Genomic DNA, 17,564 nt, shown 5'->3' with positions numbered 1-17,564 from the left:
ATCAATATAACTGTAGTCCATGCACCCTGAGATAATGCTGTGCACTTTTGAGTAAGTATTAACTGCTATAGATTTCTCATTTGCAGTTAATACTTATTCTCAAATTTTGTATGTTGGGAATTTCCCTGACCTCACCCCACCCCATCCCCATCCTGGAGAATGCAGTGCTACCTCGACAGCAGTGCTACTTCTCTGCTCTCCTCATGTGCCACTGCTGATCTTCAGGGGTTTTTTTAGAGTTTACGGTAACTAAGGGAAGGAATCGTATCTCCTTGCCCTCACCATCAATAGTAACTCCTATTTCTATACAAGTATCTGTGTTTTCCCCTGAACAAATAACAGCTTGTCGGGGAGGGGAATTGAATGAGGATAATGGTACAGGAGAAAAAATTTAGCATCCTTTCCCACACCTCCCAGCTCATCTTCCCATACCTGATTTCACCATCGCCTCTGTAGCTGCTTTATACTTTTTAAAAATGGAAGATCCTAATCATGAATCTCCCATTTTATATATTTTAATTTATAAAGCTGGGGTACTAGTGCCAAAAATGCCATTTGGCAAGTCCCAGCTCCTCTGACCTAATTCAAAAATGGTATAACCAAGGGGACCTCCACAGCTGATCTTAAATTCCAGACAGGACAATATTGCAGGGTGTGTATGTGTGTGTGCTCCTTCAGGTAGTCGTGTCCCAAGTTGTTTGGGACTTTACACATCAAAACTAACATCTTGAATTGGGCTCAATCATGAAAAGGCAGCCAGTGCAGAACTTTTTAAATTTTTTATTCTGTTTATAAGATATTGGTATACCTCTGTTTCATTAAAAACGCCAGAGTAGTTTACAACATGTTAAAAAACACCATAGAATAAAAACATTAAAAATGCAATAAAAACAAAGGTTAACTGTTGCAAAAAAAGCATATTCTTAATTGCCTGCATGCGCCTGGCAGAACAGAAAGCTTTTCAGAAGGCACTTAAAAGTTAAAACAGAAGGCGCCTGCTGAATCTCTGTTGGCAGTGCATTCCAGATAACTGGGTCGATGTCAATGCAGGCTTGATTTCGTGTTGATGTTAAATAAACCTCGCCAACTCAGGGGATGACCAAAGTCGCTCCTGCAGATGATCTCAGTGATCAAGCTGGAATATAAAGGTTCAGGCAGTCCTAAGATACACTGGATCTAAGTTGCTCAGGGCTTTGTAAATTAATATGATCACCTTAAACCTGGCTCAGTAGTGGATGGGTAGCCAGTGCAGATGTTTTAACAGTGGTGTCTCATGTTGTCAGCCATGTGCTCCCATCAGCAATCTGGCTGCTGCATTTTGCATCAGCTGTAGCTGCTGAATCAGGGCCAAGGGCTGCCCTACATAGAGTGTGTTGCAGTGATCTAGCCATGAGGTTACCAATGCATGGACTACAGAGGCCAGACTATTCCTGTCCACGAACGGCCATAGCTGATGAACCAGACAAAGTTGGTAAAAGGCACTCCTGGCCACAGAGGATACTTTGGCCTCTAGTGGCGAAGGTGAATCCAGGAATAACCCTAGGCTATGGACCTGTCCTTCAGAGGGAGTGCGACCCCATCCAGAACAGATAACCTGCCTATGTCCCAGACATGGGAACCACCTCCCCAAACAGCCTTTGTCTTCCCAGGTTTTAAGCAGTTTATTGGCCTTTATCCAGTCCACTACAGCATTCAGATACTGACACAGAGCGTTCACAGCCTCATGTTATGGAGAAATAGAGCTCTGTGTCATCAGCATATTGCTGACACCTTGCTCAAAAAACTCCTAATAACCATTCCCAACAATTTCATATAGATGTTGAATAGCACTGGGGAGAGAATAGTACCCTGCGGAACCCCATAGCGCAAGTGCCAGGGGTCTGAGGAATACTCACCCAGTGTTACTCTCTGGACTTATCTTCGAAGATAAGAGTGGAATCACTGTAATACAGTGCCTCCAATACCCGTCCCACCAAGTCAGTCCAGGAGGTCAATGGTATCAAATACCTCTGAGAGATCGAGCAGAACACACACCCCTTGTCTTTCTCATGATAAAGGTCATCCATCAGGGTGACCAAAGCTGATTCTATTCTGAATTCAGATTGTGATGGATCTAGATAATCAGTCTCATCTCGCGATGGGTTCTGTTTCTGCAATAATCTGATTTGCCATTGGATTAATTATTATTTCTGATATTCTCTATCTTTGTGGAGAGAATTTTGAAGTAGCAACTCTCCATGCCTGGTTTCTGATTCATTCTTCTTTTTTCCCGATTCATTTTTTAAAAATTCACTTTGAAATCATCGATAATGTGAGTGATACTTTTATCAATCTTCTTTCTATGTGAGCTCTTCAAATGTGTATTCCCTTTCATTGATAGCAATGAAGTGTTGATTGTAACTGACAGAAAGCAGCAGGGGGGAATGAGGTGTTGATTTTAAGCAGCAGGGGAGAAGACACTGACTTGATTATTTGCCTTAATCTGCTCTGCAAATGCACTTGAAAAGGAATGTAAACAGGCAATAATTACAGAGTTCACAATTAAGATTGATACCAGTGGAGACTCATAAATAAATAGCGATTAAAATATTGATAATTCTCTGCAAAGCAAAAGAAAAAAGTATATCAGAGGAGATTGGAAAAATGAAAAGATATCAGAAGAAAAAGAAAAGGGATTGTTAATGACCACCAAGGGGCCAGCACATAAAATTACTGCAGGGGCGAATATTGCATCTGGTTAGTTTAGTAATCATAGATTATAGAAGTGCATTTAATCAGATTTTAATGAAGTTGTCTCCTGCGAAAGTGTCTGAATTCTTTAAATCAAGACAGTGGGTTGCATACATAGGTTCCTTTTCACAGGAGAATTTCATTCTATCATTGGGATACAATCCAACGAATGACATATGGAGAATGTTGTGAACTGACGTCCCAGTCCAACAATATGCTCAGTTTAGTGCTTAGGTCCTGTTAATTTCAGTGTTAACTGATTCCAGTCTGTGAGCGTTTCCAGACAGTGAAGATGCTTTATATGATTTTAAGAATGATAAATTATTTGTGAATGTCTAATGAAGTGATAAGAATATGGAGAAAGCAATTGGTTCCTAATCGGAAAGGGTGTGAGACAGGAGTGTATTTTATCACCCTGTTTGTTTAATCTATATGCAGAACATATCATATGGAAAGTGGGATTGGACCAAGATGAAGCAGGTATGAAAATTGGAGGGAGAAATATCAATAATTTAAGATATGCAGACGATACCATAGTACTAGCAGAAACCAGTAATTTATTTATTTGATTTATTTATTATTTGATTTATATCCCGCCCTTCCTCCCAGCAGGAGCCCAGGGCAGCAAACAGAAATGCTAAAAACACTTTAAAACATCATAAAAAGACCTTAAAATACATTAAAACAAAACAACATTAAAAACATTTTTTAAAAAAGGTTTAAAATGTATTTTTTTTAAAAAACGGTTAAAAACATATTATTAAAGAAAACATATTAAAAGCAATTCTAACACAGATGCAGTAATGATTTGAAACAAACGCTATTGAGGAAAGCACAAAAGCAGGACTACAGCTGAATGTCAAGAAGACTAAAGTAATGACAACAGAAGATTTATGTAACTTTAAAGTTGACAATGAGGACATTGAACTTGTCAAGGATTATCAATACCTCGGCACAGTCATTAACCAAACTGGACACAATAGTCAAGAAATCAGAAGAAGGCTAGGACTGGGGAGTGCAGGCTATGAGAGAACTAGAAAAGGTCCTGAAATGCAAAGATGTATCACTGAACACCAAAGTCAGGATCATTCAGACCATGGTATTCCCAATCTCTATGTATGGATGTGAAAGTTGGACACTGAAAAAAGCGAATAAGAGAAAAATCCACTGATTTGAAATGTGATGTTGGAGGAGAGCTTTGCGCATACCATGGACTGCAAAAAAGACAAATAAGTGGGTGGGAGAACAAATTAAACCAGAACTATCATTAGAAGCTAAAATGATGAAACTGAGGTTATCATACTTTGGAAACATCATGAGAAGACATGATTCACTAGAAAAGACCATAATGCTGGGGAAAACAGAAGGGAGTAGAAAAAGAGGAAGGCCAAGCAAGAGATGGATCGATTCCATAAAGGAAGCCACAGACCTGAACTTACAAGATCTGGTGGTTCATGACAGATGCTCTTGGAGGTTGCTGATTCATAGGGTCGCCCTAAGTCGTAATTGACTTGAAGGCACATAACAACAACAAAATGAAGTTGATCTCAAGTAAATTTCTTCCAAGTATTTCTAGTATGAAGATTGTGTAAATATTGGGTTGGATGCTCAAATTATTGAGGTATGAACATTTTGTCCAGGAAATAGGAAGATCTGTTCTTGTTGGGGCTTTTACTCCCGTTATAGAAGAAGTACACTAATGAAACTCCTCTTCTATAAGAACATAAGAACATAAGAAGAGCCTGCTGGATCAGGCCAGTGGCCCATCTAGTCCAGCATCCTGTTCTCACAGAGGCCAACCAGGTGCCTGGGGGAAGCCCACAAGCAGGACCCAAGTGCGAGAACACTGTCCCCTCCTGAGGCTTCCGGCAACTGGTTTTCAGAAGCATGGTGCCTCTGACTAGGGTGGCAGAGCACAGCCACCACGGCTAGTAGCCATTGATAGCCCTGTCCTCCATGAATTTGTCTAATCTTCTTTTAAAGCCATCCAAGCTGGTGGCCATTACTGCGTCTTGTGGGAGCAAATTCCATAGTTTAACTATGCGCTGAGTAAAGAAGTACTTCCTTTTGTCTGTCCTGAATCTTCCAACATTCAGCTTCTTTGAATGTCCACGAGTTCTAGTATTATGAGAGAGGGAGAAGAACTTTTCTCTATCCACTTTCTCAATGCCATGCATAATTTTATACACTTCTATCATGTCCTCTGACCCGCCTTTTCTCTAAACTAAAAAGCCCCAAATGCTGCAACCTTTCCTCGTAAGGGAGTCGCTCCATCCCCTTGATCATTCTGGTTGCCCTCTTCTGAACCTTTTCCAGCTCTATAATATCCTTTTTGAGATGAGGCGACCAGAACTGTTCAGTTCATGGAAGGTCTGCTTTTCACTTAGCAGGACAGGTTGCATGAAAAAAGTGACTTCCAAATCCAGATGAATTCTTCTGTTTGTGTGCGCTCTTGTGTGTGACTGCACAAGCTCATTCTGGTGGCCTCTTAAGGGCCCATTAGATTTGATTCACTATAGCCTGCATTTTATTTATTCATTGTTTCTTATACTGTAGCACAACCCCCGATAATTAGGGTGTTGCACTGTGAGAAGTCTTCTTCTGGCTCTTGTGCAAGAGTTCACAAAATAGCACAGGTAGAGCAATCCTAACTTGGATGTGTGGGAATTCTGTGGGTGATCGATCTACCACCAAATCCAAAGCCTTGATAGCCAAGATGGGCTGGGGGAGTAGAGCATAGTTTCCCACCACCATTCCATTAGAGTGTATTTAATTTTTTTCCTCCCAGCTCCAGCACTGGTACAGTTTAGGGTCATTGGGAGGGGAGATGTCAAGTGAATTATGGATTAGATTCTGCAGATCCATGGCCTTCTCTCCCCAAACTTGCTGCATTTTCGGGCCTAGTACCGGCAGATCACTGCTGGCGGAATAACAGTGGTAGTACATTTCACTGCCACAATGCGATCTCTGCTTGTGGACCATCCATAGCATCCAACAGCCCCCCAGCTGCCCTCCCAGGGAGTTTAGGATTGCTTCCTAATGCATTTTCTTCTTCCACCCACAGTTCTTTGGATCTAAGCCATTGATTTAGGAACATAGGAAGCTGCCTTAAACTGAATCAGACCATTGATCCATTTAGATTGGTGTCATCTACACTGACTGGCAGCAGCTGTCCAAGATTTCAGACAGGGAGTTTCTCCCAGCCTTACCTGGAGATGACAGGGATGCATGTAAAGCAGTTGCTCTATCACTGAGTTATGGCCCTTCCCGACTTCCGGGAAGGGTGACTTCGCTTGTGCCTGCTTTTTGAGACGAGCTCTCGTCTCAGAAGAAGCTTTTTCAGTTTTAAAATCAGTCAGAACGTTCTTTTTGACTGGTAAAGATTTTCTCCCGGGCAGGGAGAAACGTAGAGATTAACCACAAAAGCCTGTTTTTGTTGGGGGGACTGGATTTCATTAATTTATGAGAGAAGGTTCAGCCAGCAATGCCGGACGGACTTCCAAACAAGCTCTAACTGATTTAGTGACACGTTTATCTTTTCTTCAAAGAAAAACGGACTTTAACAGGCAAGCATCCTTCTTTCTATTTTTTTTTCACGTGGTTTAAATTGTTGCAGCAAAAAGAGATTTGTCAATGAATCAGCTATAAAGAATTTCTGGGTGAGTTATAACTCTTCTCTTTTATTCACAAAATAAAGGAGGAAAGAAATTGAAAAAGCTTATCTTTGTTTTTATTGCAAAAAGCTGTCCTGGAAGTGCATTCTAAAGATACAAACGGAAGAGGAATTTCTATTCTGAGGAGAAAAATAAAATAAATAAATTTGATTTATGAACTTTGGAATATTATGTCTGGGACTATTTTCTTTTTGGTCTATTTCATTTTGATGAATCTGCTTGTTCACGACGCCACTAACTGTTTTGATGCTGGGAACTAAATTTGTTTTGTATTCCTGAACATATAAGAGATAAGGCAGGCTGTTCTGTCTACACTGTGATGTCATCAAGCCTGGAACATTAACCTAATTGTTGCTGAAATAAGAAGTGGTTTTTTTTGTTTTGTTTTGTTTTTGTGGTTTTAAGAATGGCAATCAAGAAAGTGGCTGAGAATCTGGAAGTAATTATGTTTCAGAAAATAATGGATGAGATTGAGATAACGAAACAAACCCTGAGACAGGGTAGAAAGGAGATGAAAATTGAATTGGGCAAAATGACGCAGGAGCTTAAAGAAATAGGGTATCTTGTGAGAGAGGAGATTGATGAGATGAGAAAAGAAAAATTAAAGGGAAGATACAAGCCCTGGAGATTGGAATAAATGTGGAAGTGGAAAAAGATCTGGTGTTTATGGATATTAGAAACAAAGTTTACTGTTTGGAATTCAACGTCTCTGAAGAAATTAATGAAGATATTAGAGATAAAGTTATCAATGTCTTGGATAATTTTCTGGACTGGAATGATGTGATGGAGCTTGACATAGAAAAAAATCTATGGAATTAACTACAGATATGTGACAATGGAAAAACTCTCAAGAGATGAGCCAGTGCATTTTGTAAAAAAGAAGAACAGAGATATGACTTTACAACAATATTTCAGCAACATATTCAGAATTGATGGCAAGGAAATATTTGTGATAAAGGAAATTCCCATCAGACTCTTATTATATGACTATGGCTATGACAGCAAGATTACTATGGGATACTGATAATGGAAGAATGGATACTGAAATTACTGGACTTAACAGGACTATTGAAGATGGAAGATGGAATTAATATTGATAATGGAAGAACGGCTATTGAAATTATTGGACCTAACAGATTTGATGAGATGGATTAATCGATATGTTTATTTGGACTATGGCTATGACAACAAGATTATTATGGGATACTGATAATGGAAGAATGGCTACTGAAATTACTGGACTTAACAGGATTATTGAAGATGGAAGATGGAATTAACATTGATAATGGAAGAATGGCTATTGAAATTATTGGAACGAATAGATTTGAACAAGATGGATTAATCGACATGCTTATTTGGAGAAAAATTGATAGATATATTTCTCAAAGAATTGAAACCTCTCTTTGACTTTTTGTGGAAAGAATAAAGTAATGTTTATGAGATTTGATGATTAATTAAGATAACTACTGGAGGAAAGTGATTTTATAATATAATTTAAGAGACAGGATTGTTATATATTGTAGACCTATAACTGATCTGCGACAAATCGGAAGTCAACATTTTATTTTACTGTTTAATTATTTTTGTTTTGTTTTGTTTTTTGTCTTTGAAAATTTGAATAAAAATTAATGATAATAATAAAAAAAGTTATGGCCCTTCCCCTGATTTTAATTCCTTAATTGTTTAAAAGCCAGATAATTAATAGACATGGGTAGCCATCCTACTCACATTTACTGTGAAGTAAGTTCCATTGAAATCAGTGGGACTTACTCTGGAGTAAACTTGCTTAGGATTGGGGTACAGAACTCTGTTTTTCAGCTAGTAATTCCTAAAGACTGAAGAGATCTACTGGCAATTTTCTCATTTATAGGGGAAACTTAGGTGCGTGAATATTAACTCAATGGATTATTGCAATTCACTCTATGTGTTGTTGCCTTTTGGTCTGGTTCAGAAGCTGCAGCTAGTGCAGGATACTCTGATGAGACTACTTGTGGAGACAGCTCGCTATCAACATACAACAAGGTCTGCACGGTGCTTAACAATACACTACCAAGTCAGATTTTTTAAAAAAGAAAAGCCCTGGACAGCATGAGACTCAGATCCCCGAAATATCACCTGTTCTTTATATACCTGCCCAGGCCTTGATATCATTAGCGGGTGCCCCTCTCACAGTCCTCAGAGATACAGTATGTGACACTTCATGAAAGGGGTTCCTCAGTTGTGGAGCCCTGAGTCTGGAATGCCCTCCCCTCTCAGGTACAAGTAGCACCAACATGTATTGGATTTCAACCCCAGGAAAATTCGATTCAGCCTTTTGACTGAAACGTTGCCCATTGCCTGTCTGATATAGTTAAGTTGTTGGCATATTGTCTGCTGCTGCTGTTTTTAAGTCGTATGTAAATGAAATATTGTTGTATTGTGTTGTAATGTTGTTCCTTGGTTTGGGATTGTGTGAACAATGAAGAGTGGGTTATAAATAATTTAAATAAATATATGAACACAGGAAGCTGCCTTGAACTGAATCAGACTATTGGTCCATCTAGCTAAGTATTGCTTGCACTGACTGGCAGCAGCATTTCAGGGTTTCAGGCAGGGAATCTCTCCCTGCCCTTTACTTTGATCCATTTATTATACCAGCTGCATTAGTCTTTTCTAATTACATCTGAGCATCTAATTACAGCTGGAGCTGTTTGTCCAGGATCATGCACTGTGTTAAGCATTATGCGTATTTAACGCAGCCTTCAGCTGAAAACCTTTTATCCTCTCATTATGAATATGTTAAGGCTGTTTTCTGTTCTTCATGTCTTCACACCTTTTTTAGTTCTTTGAGTTGTGTTTTTTATTGATTTTGAATTTTTTAGCATGTTTTGGTAGTTGATTAATGCATTTTGTGGATTTGGTTTTATTGTATTATATTTTATTGTACTTTGAGTTTCTTTTTGAAAAAAGTAGGACATAAATTTATTTAATAAAGTAAAAGAAAATGCTTCAGAAAGCTCTTTAAAAAAAATGCTACATAGTTTCCCCCGAAAGGGGCCAATCCTTTGTGTCCTCTCCTTACCCATTTTCCAAGCCCCCCTACAAAACTTAGATTGGGAAGTCTCTAACCTTTGCTGGAGACTGCCAGAGTACAATTCTCACTAAGGAAAGGCCCCCAGGGGCCTTCTCCTCAGGGGAAATCGCAAGCATAGTGTCATTTTCTTGCCAGTCTCCATGAAAAAATGTTCTGCTGGGGCCTGGGAGTGCCCAAAGCCACGTCTACATCTTTGGAGCAGGAAAAGGGGAAGGTGTCGAGGTGGCTCACAGGATTGGCGCAAGCTTTGCTTGTAGCATACTGCAGAAGAGACTGTGTTTGCTCAAATCCTACTCTAAAATATTTGATTGAGACACTCACATTTGCAAGGATCCTTGATCGAATGCTCAAGATGTCCCTATAGAGTGGTTCCAAACATTGCTACACAGGGACCACTTGAAAAGTGCTGAGGGTTTGGTGGACTACTTAATGATTTTTCTGTATGTGGTACCAACTGGTATTTACTGTGCTAGATGCTGTATGGTTTTCCTTTTTTTTTTTTACAAACATACCACAAACCACCCGACTGGTGGTCCACTGAGCACAATTTGGGAACCCCTGCCCAATAGAGAACTCAAATTATCATGGCAAAGGCTAGGTTACAATCTGTGTTCCTGCATTCTAGTGTTCATAGACAAGGAGTTTTGATGTATTTAAATTTGCAACATCCACCCGGCCCCATGTCATAAAATGGTACAATCCAATTCGTATTTCTCTTGATGTGGCCTGATAACATCTTCTGTTTCTTGCTGCAGAACATTTGTATGGTACCATATATGGGGGCATTGTGCTCTGACTCATGAATCAATCTAATATATATTGTCAGCCAACAGTAATAAAAGAACCTCCAAAATATGATGTGGAAATATATCTTTATTATCCTAAGACAATAGATTGCTTTCTTCTTTTGTGTATGGCTCAAAGCATGACAATAAAAGCTTCCAAAGAGTTTTCATTTTGTGTTCGGTCAGTCCTTGACATGTGTTATATTCACAATCTATTATACTGCAATTTGAAGTGTTGTCTTTAAAATGGAGATAAAGCACGTAGCTTGGTGAAACTGAATTCTATCTAGAGTTTATATATGGAAGCTATATTGCTTGGTAGTTAATTATATAGATGTTTTGCTTAATGTTAACAAATGAACAGAGTTCTGTATGCTACATATAGGCTTCAGGGTAGAGGTTCAAAGGCAAATGAGAAAACAATTGTTATATTTCTGCTTGGAATAACAAAAAAACAACAACCAATTGTCTTCTTGCCAAAGTTACTGTTATGTCTCTGAAGAGATTATTGTCAAAATCTCTGACTAAAGTCAATGACAAATATCCCCATTGATTTCTCCCCTCCCCAGCTATATAATCCTGACAATTTCTTTCTTTTGCAGTGAAAAAGAAACGAAATTGGCATAAACATGACACTGGTCAAACTACAGAAGTCAAACCTGTTCAGAACGGGAGTCAGGTCTTCATCAAGGAACTTCGAAGTCGAACATTCCCCAGGTGAGCTGTTTAATGATGCCAATGTTTGGGCTATCATCAGTAGACCATGGTCCAGACTGAAAAAATGTGTCTATAATGTGATTTTTGTTCTAACCGGTTTTTCTCTGTAAATTTATGTGGGCAATAATCCAACAGACTTTGGGCTAATATCTCTCAGCATGATATCCTACAAGCCCTTCACCAAAATGTGCACCTTGCTTGTTGAAGAATTTGAGACTATACAGTCTGCAGTGTTTGCCTGATTTAGATCCAGAATAGTTCAAAATATCTGGAATAAAGCAGCATATGGCTGTAGACAGTACAAAACATGTATAATGTGAGTTGCTTCCACACTAGGGACCTTTAACACTATGAGCTACTGCTTTTGCTCAATAAGCTGGAAGCAAAATTAAAATAGCAATTTGTCTTATTAAGATATTTTTACTCTGCCATCAATGGGACTATAAAAGTGGCTGCACTTAATATAATGCCAAATATAACTATCCAGCAATGTCCATGCCCAGATTTTTATTTACTTACCAGGAAGTCCTGTTCAGTAGAGATCTTTTGCAACTTTGATTAGAATGTTTTTTCTTGCTGCTTTAATTGCCTTTGATCCAGTATGGTATATACCAGTGATTCCCAACCTGGGGGCTGCAGCCCCCAAGGGGGTTGTGAAACAATCAAAAGGGGGTTGAAAGATGACAACTGCAAATAATGGTAAGCCACGGGTGGAGTGTTGGCTCTACCCCTTTTCTATCTTTATGGTACCACCCCGCCACCAGCACCGTAACCTTTCCCACCCATGATGTTGTCGATCTCATTATGCTCCCATTGTCTCCTCCCATGGCTCTGGATGAGCTCACTGTTCCCGCCTAAATCCACGAAGGGGGCACGTAGTTGCAGAGCGGAAGTAACACAATTGGCTGTGAGGCAGTTGGAACTCCGCTGTAGCTATGTCTTTTCCTGGTTAGCCCAGCCCGGCTACATGGCTGCCTGTTGAGCCCTGGCTCCCTCAAGGCAACCAAGGAGGGGGCTGTATAAGTTGCAGATCCCTCAGTTAGAGCAAGGGGAAGAATCAGAGGGTGTAGACGTTTTCAAGGGTCATGGGGGAGGGTGTGTGGTTGACTCTGTGCCAGTTTCCACGGACAGTTCTCCCGCTGAAGAAGACTTCATGCCACCTGCAGCTGCCTCAACAGAGCCGTTGGAGGATGTCCTGGCGCGTGCGCCAACTCACCCCCCCGAGCTCCCCTCTTGAAACTTGAAATGCATCCCTGCCTCCTGAAGCTGAGCCTGTACCTATCGAGACTGTATTGTCAGATGAGCCGACAGAGATGCTCCCCCTTTTGCCCCATGTGAGATGTTGTGAGAAGCGCCTTGTCCAGAGGGAGGCTCCTCGAAGGAGTCAGAGATTACGGGCGAAGACCTTCCCTACTTAAGCCAGCGCCCCCTTGATCTGGGTGCTGAGTCAACTTTCTTCACATGCTGCAGAGTATGCTTAGATAGCTTAGGGACAGTAGTGAGTTAGCGTATGAAGCGCGCTGCCTTTGATGTCTCAATTACTCTAATAAAACAAGAATTAATTTCATCCTCGTCTCCTTCTCGTGAATCGCACTCTGGGCAGGACACTGCCTTTCCCTCTCTTCTCCCTGACTGGGTCCTCTTCTCTTTCTTCTTCCTCCCCCCCCTCACTTCCAGCCCTGCTTGCCTGTCATGTTGGCGCCTAGAGGAGCCGGCAGCGAGTTCAGCAACCTGCTGCGCAAGTTCAAGTTGGTTTTCCTCAGAGAGCAGAGTGGTCACAGCAGGGCTGGGGCTGAGGCTGGGGCTGGCTGCAGGTGAGGGCATGGAGGGTGGGAGGTCTTTGGAGCAACAGGAAGCTACACGGAGGCAGGATTGCTCCCGGGGTGGTGTTAATGTTATGCTCTCAAATGCATACGGTGCCTCACAGAATTATATAAGCAAAATCAGGCAAGATACCTCCCCCCCCCAAGTCAACACCTGTGTAAAATTTCATGCCCACAAATAGGCTTTCAGGTACCTTATCTTTCCTGGGTGGGCAGCAGATGAGGCTCAGTGTGCATGTGTGTGATGTCATTCTAGAGAATTTTGTGAGAAATCCTTAAACAAGTTCAAAACTGAAGGCGCCGCAGCTGCATGTTAGTTAAGTGTGCTAAATGCTCCTCTTCCCCAGTCCCAAACATAATGCGGCTGCACCACCACCTACTAGCTGCCCTCCTCCTGAGCTAGATGGTTTGGGCTGAACGGGAAGGTGTGCACTGCAAGCTCTCTTGAATAGGAGTGATTCAGCTTACATGCATAGTGGCTGCACCGCTTAAAACTACCCAACATGCTTTCCATATCTGGTAATTTTCTGCCAGGCAGCCACTACACATGCAATCTGGATCATTCCCATTCTAGAGTGCCTATAATGCACACCTTCCGTGCAGGAGGAAGCCAGCCCAGATTGAAAACCTGCAGTAAAGGGACAAGGGAGTGGAGGCAGGAGCAGCTTTTACTGAGACTTTTCTCCTCTCTGATGAAGGGGGAGCAGCGTAGGTCTGAAAACGTCAGAAGGGATATTTTCGTCTTCTTCCCTCCTGGCATGGTAGCTTCTTGAAAAGTAAGAGGAATCCCTTTTCTTGCGAAGGGGGGGGAGAAGAAGCCAATGCACTTGTTGCATTGAAATCAAATTATCGAAACAAGTCAGATGCAGACCCAGATTTAAGGTTGAAACTTATATCGCTTCAACCAGACTGCCAGTCTCTGACAGCTGCAAAATAGCACCAGCCTTCTCATTAACTCAGCTATACCATGGATGTATGAGCCTGATTTTAAGAACTTGTCAACAGTTAATCATTTGGTCACCTGGACACTCTTGGGCTGTGTTCACTGTACATTTATTCCACTATTATTCCACTTGAAACAGTCATGGCCTCCTCCAAAGTATGTAGTTTTTAAGGGTGCTGAGAGTTGTTATGAGACCCTTGTTCCCCTCACAAATCTACAATTCCCAGAGGTTCCTGGGAGGAGGGTTGGAACGTTAAACCACTCAGGGAACTGTAGCTCTCTGAGGAGAACAGGAGCCTCCTAACAACTCTCGGCACCCTTCACAAACTACACTTCCCAGGCTTCTTTGGGGGAAGCCATGAGTGTTTAAAATGGAATAATAGTGGGGAAAATGCATGGTGTGAATGTGGCCTGGTTTCACTCTTCTTCACATTGTGAGTTTCAGAAGTAATTATCTGAGCAGATTCATTTGGGTAGGGACCTGTTCTGGAGTCCCTGTGTGTGCGTGCGTGTGTGTGTGTGTGTGCGTGCGTACATGTTCACATGCGTACACACGCGTGTGGGGGTGGGAGTCCCTGGGTGTGAGTGTTGGGTGTGGATGTGTGTGTTTTGTGAGCTCCGGGATGTGTATGTGCATGTTTTGGCTGTGTGTGTGTGTGTGTGTGTGTGTGTGTGTGTGTGTGTGTGTGTGTGTGTGTGTTTGTGTATGTGTGTATGTACGTATGTATGTGTATGGGGTTGGCCCGTGAAGCCCCTAGTTACCTAGTAAGTTGACTATCCTTCAAAATTTGTTAGGAGTTGTTTATATTCTGTAATCTGCCCTGGGACTTTCTGATGAAGGGCAGATAATAAATATAATCATATTTGTTGTTGAGATGAATAAAAAATGACATTATTTAATAATTCATTATGTATTATTTCCAATTAACAGAGACTAAAATTACAACAATTAGCATGTGGGGGTCTTGAAATTTCTTGAGTTTACAAAGGGGGTCCCGTACTCATAAAGGTTGGGAACCACTGGTATATAGTAATGATAAACAAAAAAGGTTTATTTCACAATTGTTAAAAAAGGGGGGGGAATAATGAGAACAAAGCAGCAATTAAAGCCTCTCCGTGCAGGGAAGAGGAGCTGCGTTAGGGGCAGCTCAGAAGCTCTTCATCACTAATGTTGCATTGAGCTGAGCAAGAAACAATTAAAGGCAGACATTCCCTAATTAGAAGGAGCTTCTAATTAAAGGCACAATGGGCATTTGGCCATCTTAGGTGTTTGTGTGCCCTTGCAATGCATATTGAAATATACAGCATGGCTATGGAATGGAGGAGCCACATTGCCTCTTGCAATAACTTCCTGGTCTTGTCTGTCCCGATAGAGAAATAAACCACAGGCAGCTCATGGAAAACCGGAGAGTGCATAGACCTCTGCGTGTTTTGGGAACCTGCATAATCAGAATTCCAGAAAGTATGGAATCCTAGGCATGTAGAGGTCTATGAATATAGGCTTCCCTCTTGTAGTTATCTACAGTGCACGGATGTTGAGGGGAAGGCACACATAACGGGGGTGGGGCCAGCCATGCAGTCCCTTCAGAGCATGGAGGCCCCTCCAAGGGCCACACATAAAGGGGAATGAAGTACATAAAAACATAAGAAGAGCCTGCTGGATCAGACCTGTGGCTCATCTAGCCCAGCATCTTATTTTCACAATGGCCAACCAGATGCCCATGGGAAGCCCACAAGCAGGACTTGAACACAAGAGCACTCTTCCCTCCTGCGGTTTCCAGCAACTGGTATGCAGAAGTGTACCGCCTCTGACTATGGAGACACAGCATACCCATCATTGCTAGTAGCCACTAATAGACTTAGCCTCCATGTATTTGTCTAATTCTCTTTCAATGCCATCCAAGTTTGTGTCCATCACTGTCTCTTGTAGGAGTGAGTTCCATAACTGTCCATTGTGTGAAGAAGTACTTTCTAGTGTCTGTCCTGAAACTTCCAGCATTCAGCTTTATTGAATGTCCACTAGTTATGAGGGAGGGAGAAAAACTTTTCTCTGTCTTTTTCCTTGCCATGAATAATTTTATACAGTTCTATCATGTCACCTTTTACTTGCCTTTTCTCTAAACTAAAAGGCCCCCAATGATGCAACCTTTCCTCATAGGGGAGTTGCTCCATCCGCTTGATCATTCTGGTTGCCCTTTTCTGAACCGTTTCCAACTCTACATGATCCTTTTTGCGGTGAGGCAACCAGATGTACACAGTATTCTAAATGTGGCTGCACCATAGATTTGTATAACAGCATTATAATAAATCTATTGTGTAGCTGCATTTGGAATACTGTGTACAGTTCTGGTCACCTCAACTCAAAATTTAAATTAACGTATGGCAAAACAGCTTTAAAATGGAAGCATTAAATAATACTTTTCCCTAGTGTATGCTCCTGATTGAGTATTGATAGATGGATAAAATTAACTTGTGACTGAAGGAACCTCTGCCTCCTCTCTGGAATTTTGCAAACCAGCGTTGACAAAGAATATGAAAAGAAAATCAGGATTACCTAGTGCGAACCAGGCTAAGCAAATTAACCAGTTGAATTAACAAACCCACCATTAGCATGATGTTCCAGCTAGAAATATGCAACTTTAAATTATAGATAACTTTCTAAAAACTCGGTGCCTCTAGACAGTAGATTAATATGGAGGATTTCTTTTAACCGTCCAACATGGCTTGCTCTTTTATTTATATCTATTTTGGCTATCGCGCAAGAGCCATTGGTGTCCTCAAAATGAGATGTAGTTCAAAAGAAGTACAGAAGAGGGCAGCCATGCATTATCTAAAGAGTTTTTGGTGCTTTATACACGTCCGTATTCAGGGATCTGTTATGTTTCCAATAAAATATCATTTATTATATTCTTCCCACACACACAAGAATTGTCATTTTATGTGTGCACCAGCAAATACTTAAATACTAAAAACATGTCCACTAAGAAGACCATGTATCACAACACATTTAGATATCTAGTTTCCCCAGGTGACAAAAGACCCACAGAACCACAGATGACAAAAACTATTTTTGCCCAATAAGAATGCTTGGCCAACAGTGCTGGTTTCACATAATTTCAAGTCAACACACACTTGTGTATGTAAGAAATAGAGTATTGTATAGCCTGTCTGTAAGCATCCAGTAAGTAGCCTAAATATATAGATTCAAGTTTGTAGCTTTCAGGGTGTCTTGGCATTCTCTATTTTGATACAAGTGAAGTGCACAACCAAACACGTTCAAGTTTGATTTGGCTGTGAATTGCTTGCCCTTTAAAATACTTGTAAGTGGTGGCTCAAATACAGAACATCATGAAGCATTTTAGCTAATGCTTAATGAAAGTAAGTCTTTATTCACTAATAGGCAAAAAACCTATTAGTGCTCAGAGCACCTGTTCCCAAATTCTTCCAAGCTACACAGGAAGTGGATTGGATTGTGAAAGACCAACCCAAATGGTGTTTGCATTTTGACCAATTTGTAGGGCAGTCCAATATCTCAGAGAGGAGTTCAGGTCTACTGCTCCCCTGGTGCATTCACTATAGCTGCGCAATTTCCCTGCTTTTTAAAGTTTGATAGAATAGCTATGGGCTATAGGTATGTTCTTAAACCACAAGGTTTTTTTTGCCTGTTAGTGAATTTCTCTGCTTTTTAATCCAGAAGGTAAGAAATGGGATCCTGTGCAAGTTTGCTGTGAATGGATTGATCATTTGCATGCTTATTGAATTGAGTAGGATATACTCCCCTGCAATCATGCTTAGGATAGGTGAAACTGGCCACAGGGG

The 17,564-nt window shown here is 41.0% G+C and overlaps 1 protein-coding gene across 1 annotated transcript in view; it reads left to right on the top strand.

The window, feature by feature from the left end:
* The window catches only part of PHF2 (PHD finger protein 2), a 192,650-nt gene that overhangs the window by 104,614 nt on the left and 70,472 nt on the right, over positions 1-17,564 (top strand). The window contains exon 3 of the mRNA XM_061618178.1: positions 10,865-10,979. Within this exon, the coding sequence (XP_061474162.1) occupies positions 10,865-10,979 (115 nt within the window). The remainder of the gene's footprint in view (positions 1-10,864; positions 10,980-17,564) is intronic.

This window comes from Rhineura floridana, chromosome 3, assembly GCF_030035675.1.
Source record: "Rhineura floridana isolate rRhiFlo1 chromosome 3, rRhiFlo1.hap2, whole genome shotgun sequence".
NCBI lineage: Eukaryota > Metazoa > Chordata > Lepidosauria > Squamata > Rhineuridae > Rhineura > Rhineura floridana.
Note: the sequence above shows the minus strand (reverse complement) of the source record. Positions and strands in the feature narration are given on the sequence as shown.